Here is a 6,448-nt window from a genome sequence, read left to right on the forward strand (position 1 = left end):
GCCACCAATCCCCATCCAATGTCCCCCATCTGTCTTCATCAGCTGATGGTAATTGGAGGTCCCAGCACTGACTTGGGGATTTATGGATGTAGTTCATCCGATTTGCAGACATGACTCTTGAAAGGATGGAGCTCTAAATCTTCCTGGGCATGTGTTATTTTAAGTCACGCAGTATTTTTCATCTTTGGGGAAATGCATTGGCTTCTCCTGAGAAAGCCCTGTGTTCCAGCCTCACTGTCATGAGCTAATGGAAGGCCTTAGTCTCAGTCACACAGCCGGGCTCATGGAGATGGATTTTGGCAAGCCTGTTGTGTTCTGAGGGCTTAATTCAGATTGCCTGCCATTCAGGGGGCTTGTATTATGTTAATGTCTATCTCAGCCTAGAGTTTGTGAAGAAAAATTAATTCAAGATGAAAAGTCAGCCAGGATGAACTTGCAATCTATGTTTAAAGTGTTTTCTCTCAGCCCTTGGAGAGCAGAAGGCCAGCACCTTGTTCTTGGTATTTTGAACTCTGAAATGCAAAATCTGGAAGACTCTTCCATCCATGAATATGCAGGTAGTAGGTTGCACTTCCGCCGTGCCTCAGTTGTTCTAAAGAAGCTGGATAGAAAAATGGCATGCAGGATCCCCTGGGATTGATTCATGCATTTGATTTAGACATTAGCGGGTGACTCACCCAACAGTAGCATTCCTCAGCTGGTGCAGATAGAGGAGACAAGGCTGGGAAGCAAAATGACTGAGCCATATTGTCTGTCTTTTGGGTTCTTCCAGAAGTTGAGCCTGAGGTAAGGATTCCCATCCAATTATTTTATTTGGGAGGTAAAGGGAACCCCAATAGGGGAAGCAGGAAGTGATCTGAGGAAGGGAAGACAGGCAGAAGAGCATGCTCCCCACTCAGCTACCAGTGCGGGCTGCCGGGGAAATGGTGAGCCAGCACAGAAAGGCCTAGAAACATACCTGGCCCTGACGGGCAAGGGAGCTGGGCTGTATCTGATGGTTCCTGTCAGTTGTTGGTTGAGGGCTGCCCCTAGAGGGTGTTAATTCCTGGCTACAGGCAAGGCCAGCTGGATTCCAGAGGCCCGAGAACGCCTTGCAGGGTCAGCAGCTGGAAACTGAGCAGGCAGTCCAGAAGGGGAGATGAGGGCCAGCACCCAGTCTGTACATGTCACTGCCTCCTCGCACACAGTACCGTTAGTCTGGGCTTTCTGTGGCAAGTAATGGGGACCCACAGCTTGCTGGCCGGCATGGACTCAGAATTTACCAGCCCTCATCCAGGCATCAGTACCTTCCAAACAAGCTAGATCCAGCTGCTCAGTGTCACCAGAAACCATCTTGGTAGTCAGCACATTTCCCAACTTTGGAAAAGGTCCAGCCATTGTGTCTTTCAGTCCTGACTCCCGCCATCCCCCAGATGCTTAATTTAGGGGACCTCCACCAAGAACACTGGTCACCTTTGTCTCCCTCATTTCTCTCAATCCTCCTATATTCTCTTTTATTCATTTATTTCATTTATTTATTCTCCTTTATTTTCTTTATCTCTCTTTATTCCTGGGATTACAGTTAGAGTAGATGGGTTTGCTTGGTCACCTGGAGACTAATTCTCTCCCCAAACATGTTTAATCTGATGTTTAAACTTCCATGGAGTAATTAATTCCCATTGGCGTGTTTTCAGCTTCTGGGCATTGTGTGTGGTTCTTTCCACATCTCTGGATTCTTTTTCTATTCGTTCTTTCAATGTAGCGTCTCGTCCTCATTTCCCGTTCACTAGTGTACTTCAAAGGCTATTTCTTTGCTGTTGGTTTGCTTTATTTTATTGTCTTTCTCAGTTGTACTATTAGCTCAGGCCCGTGGTCCGCATATCTTTCTATGTGAACTGTTTATGTTTCTCTCTCACGGGGGAGCCTTCCCTCCCAGGGATTGCAGTTTGGTTTTATCCTGAGCATCTCTGGAGCTGTGGCTGCTTCCCTTGCTTTGTTCCTGAGGCCCCCTGTGCAGTTTTGCACTTGCAAGTGTTGGGCTCCAGGTGACCATCCTTGTTGGCAGGTTGCACCCCATCCAGGTAGGCCACCTTCAGACCCCAGGCTGGGGAAGGGGTGGGGTTTGGGTGTGCAGGGGATTTGCCCACCAGCACTTGAGCACAGACAAGCATTGTCACTGTGTCTCTGACCCAGGGGCTGGGATTTCTCATCCCCCAATGTGAAGAAGGCATGCCCTCCATACCTGGCTTTATGCAATGGGCTTCATCTCCACCTGATACATCCCCAGGTAGGCATCAGCTTGCCAGCCCCAGGTCTTCTCAGAGGGGCTGGCAGCCCTCCAGCCACTTCAGTTAACAGCTGTCTTCTGTATGTACCACTCTGGTATGCATTTCCTCGTCATTGCTGATGCCTGGGAATTTGCATCTCTTTTTGTGTCTTTCTATCTAGTTTTCAAGTGGTTTACACTCACTCAGCCGGTCTTCTTTGTTTTTGTAACACGCTCTTAAGAGTACCTCTCTGTCTCCATTTTTTAAGTCTTTTCTTCCCCAAGCCGGCCTCATGTTCTGGCAGACTCCCCCCAGATGGCCACCACCATCCCAGGCTGGCACCCCAACTCAGCAACCCCAGGAGAACCAGCTTCTCCTCTGTGGTTCCCGCAAAGCCCAGGAGTCACAGCCCATTCTGTTTGGACCCTGTGCCCCTTCTGGAACAATCACTGTGGACAGGGTGGTAGGCCATTCTAAGGGGTCAGACCTTGGTCCCATGACATCTGGAACTGGAGGGGCAGGTCCACACCATACAGGGACCCTGAATGAAGAAGACGTGTCTCTCCAAAGGAAAATCACTCTTCCAGTTCTGCCAGAAAGGAGGGGTAGGCACTAGGCATGTCCATCTCAAACCCTGTGGTTTAAATATTCATGTTCCCTCTTTCATGCTAGGGAAACTGAGGCCCAGAAGGATTGGTTTAAATAAAATGCTCCTAGGGAAATAGTGGATCCATGTATTTAATTCAAAACTCCAGATCCTCTGCCCTTTGCCATCATGCCACAAACCAGGATTAGAGCAGCCCTGGGGTTCTGTGAGCTCTTCCCAACCATGAGAAAGTGCTCCCTTCCCGCCAGGAGCCGTCCTGCATCACCTCCATCACATCCCGCCTGAGTTTTCCGGACTCCACTCCAGGGCCAGGCCCACCCCCGGTCCTGGCCTCCAAGTACTTCCCCCTCACCATTCCCTGACTGCCTATTAAACTATGATGTCCTCCAGCACATTTGAGTCCCTGCAGCTGGTTCAAATCCCAGTCTGCCACGATAAACAACTATGTGTTATTTATTCTCTGGCTCCATCGGCTTCTCTCCAAAGAATGCTTGGGGTCCCGCACAGTGCCTGGCCCCGAGGAACCTTTCATACATCTGTGGAGCGAATGATCAGGTGAATGAGAACTGGATCACTAGGTGCCTGTTCTTAGAGAACAGGGAAGAACTCCGTACACATCCGAATCTTTCCTTCCATCTTGGCCTGGTCAGTGACCTCAGAGCCAAAGGCAGCCAGGAGGTGACTGGCCATGGTGGCTAAGACTCAAGACACACAGCTGGGCGTCCACGCAGCCCACCCTGATCCAGACCACCTGGACAAGCTGCTGGTCCTGTCAATCACCTGCAGATGAAAACTCTCCATACTAAGAGTATCTTCCGTCTACCTTGATAAGAAGGTTAGATGGGCTTACACATGAAAAGCACTTAGAACCAGGCTCCCAGGAAGCCTTGTAAGTCTTTGCTGTCATCACTGCTGTGGCCGGTGGAGTAATGGCACCCAAACAGACACATCCTACTTGCCCTTACATGGCAAAACGGACTTTGCAGATGTGCTTAAGGATTCTGAGATGGGGAGAGTATCATGTAATATATGAACTCAGGGTCATCACAGGGGTCCTCGGAAGGGGGGATGCATCAGGGTGCACAGCAGGACGTGGGGACTCAGACAATGTGCTCAAGTGATGTTTGTTGATAAGGCCAGGGAGCCTCAGCTCAAGATGGCTTTCTCATGGGTTTTTCCCTGGGTGGGGGTTATGCTGGAGCTGTCATTGTATGTCCACACTGATTCTTCTTTAAATTAAAGTGCTCCCCTGATCTTGATATAAAACCTGAATATTCTCTCCCCAGATTCATCAGCCATCACATGTGAACCTCGAGTTCAGCTCCTGAGTCTCTGGGTTCTGTTCTGGGAGAGGGCGGAACCAGCTGCGAGGTGTGTCCCCTCCCCTGTCTAACTGCCTCCCTCCCTGCAGGAAGCTGTGCTCAGCACCTGGCTCCAGTTCAGTGATGGCTCAGTGACACCCCTGGACATCTACGACACCAAGGACTTCACCCTGACCACCACCTCCCTGGATGAGACCATTGTGTCCATCCCCCAAGCCCGCTCACCCAGGTGGCCTGTTGTGATGGCCGAAGGGGAAGGCCAGGGGCCACTGGTCCGGGTGGACATGACCATCGCGGAGGCCTGCCAGAAATCCAAACGCAAGAGCATCCTGGCTGTGGGCATCGGCAACATCAGGGTCAAGTTTGGCCGGAACGATGCTGACTCCAGCCCCGAAGGGGACTATGACGAGGGTGAGATGAAGAACCATGCCAGCGACCGCCGGCAGAAGGGCCAGGACCCTGAGCATGCAGGCCAGGATGGGCACCTCCCTGGCAGCTCCCTGGTGGGGCGTGAGGAAGGCGCCCTACGGAGAGGTGGCACCACGGTCAAGTCACTGCTGGACAACAAAGTGGTGAAGAACAGCCGGCTGGATGGGGGCAGGCTGCCTGGAGAGGGCCAGCTGCAGAACATCCCCCTGGACTTCACCAACTTCCCGGCCCAGGTGGACCCAGCCCAGCCCGGCCCCAGCCTGAGGGACAGTGACCTGGTGCAGACGTCCCGCGGCCTGAGCGACCTGGAGATTGGCATGTATGCCCTCCTGGGCGTTTTCTGCTTGGCCATCCTTGTCTTCCTGATCAATTGCGCCACCTTTGCCCTCAAGTACAGACACAAGCAGGTGTCCCTGGAAGGCCAGGCCTCCATGACCCACTCGCACGACTGGGTGTGGCTTGGCAATGAGGCCGAGCTCCTGGAGAACATGGGTGAGGGGTCGATGCCGCAGGATGAGCACACCACCGTCATAGACCGCAGGCCCGGTGGCAGCGAGGAGAGCAATCGCCTCCTTCTCAACGGAGGTTCCCAAAAGCATGTGCAGAGCCAGATGCACAGGCTGGCCGAGTCTGGGGGGAAGCAGAGCAGGGACCAGAGACACGAGCCTCCGCACTCGCCCACCTCCAAAAGGAAGAAGGTGAAGTTCACCACCTTCACCACCATCCCCCCGGACGACAGCTGCCCCACCGTGAACTCCATCCTTGGCAGCAACGACGAGGACATCAAATGGGTGTGCCAGGACATGGACGTGGGCGCCCCGCTAGAACTCAGAAACTATCTGGAGAAACTCAAGGACAAAGTGTAGGCGCCTCTGGCCCCCAGGAATTTAGGGGTGGAGTTGAGCACTGCGGCCTCCTTACAGACCAGATGGAAATTTGGGAGCCGGGAAGGGATGGTTTTTTGTATCAGAGGTTTTCTAGCAGTAGATTGCGACAGATTTTCAAAAGCCTGTGGAACAAACTCTCGGAGTGGGTGGCTTTGAACTGTGCAAGGCAAAGCTAAGAAGGTTATTTTATGAGTCAGAATATAACACAGACAAGCTACCAAAAATTATTTGTTAAAAAATGCAAAAAGACAAATAAAAAGAGACAGAAATAATCATCTGTTTATATTTCTGATAAGGGGACAAAATACTCAACTAGGGCCTGCTAAGAGGCAGATTCCATTTTAATTGAATACCCCTTTCTGAGGGCAGCTGGTGACTGTTATCCAGGGCTGGGGCAGAAGTGTCTGAACGCTAGTGTGTCTTGGGATAGACCTGAGGATTTTTAAATCTCTACTTGATCATTTTTTCTTCCCTTTTTCCACATCTCCTTTTAGTTTCTCCTCTTGCTTTTTTTTGCCCTAGACTTCCATTACTAGACAAACATTAAATATAATAAACATTATATATTTAATGTTTATTTCTGAATATCAAATGGTGTATTTTTCCTGACTTAAACATGAATGATATCCCTAAACATTAGATGAGTTCTTAGAAACAAAGCCAATTAATTCATCCTTTTAGTGAGTTAGATGCTTTCGATATCCCTGCAATCTTGTTGATATCGCTGTTGGTTTTGTTTTTAATCAGAGGGAGCTCTTAGACCCTTTGAGGGCCTGGGGACACTGCCTTGACCCCCACTGCCACCCCCACAGAGAGCCAAAGCCAGGGGTTGGGGCCCTGGCAGCAGCTGGCAGCACAGAGCACAGGTCGGACCACCCCCCGGGGCACCCCCCGGGGACAGTCCTCCGTGGGGAAAGTCGGGTCATATCCACGAGAGACAGACCATCCCGGAGAATA

At 51.1% G+C, this 6,448-nt stretch overlaps 1 protein-coding gene across 1 annotated transcript in view; it reads left to right on the forward strand.

Annotated features, from left to right (window-relative positions):
- The window catches only part of TMEM132C (transmembrane protein 132C), a 286,951-nt gene extending 281,188 nt beyond the window's left edge, over positions 1-5,763 (forward strand). Inside the window, exon 9 of the mRNA XM_037014558.2 lies at positions 4,265-5,763. Coding sequence (XP_036870453.1) covers positions 4,265-5,470 — 1,206 coding nt within the window. The 3' untranslated portion in view covers positions 5,471-5,763. The remainder of the gene's footprint in view (positions 1-4,264) is intronic.
- Positions 5,764-6,448: the final 685 nt, after the last annotated feature.

This window comes from Manis javanica, chromosome 15 (assembly GCF_040802235.1).
Source record: "Manis javanica isolate MJ-LG chromosome 15, MJ_LKY, whole genome shotgun sequence".
Lineage (NCBI taxonomy): Eukaryota > Metazoa > Chordata > Mammalia > Pholidota > Manidae > Manis > Manis javanica.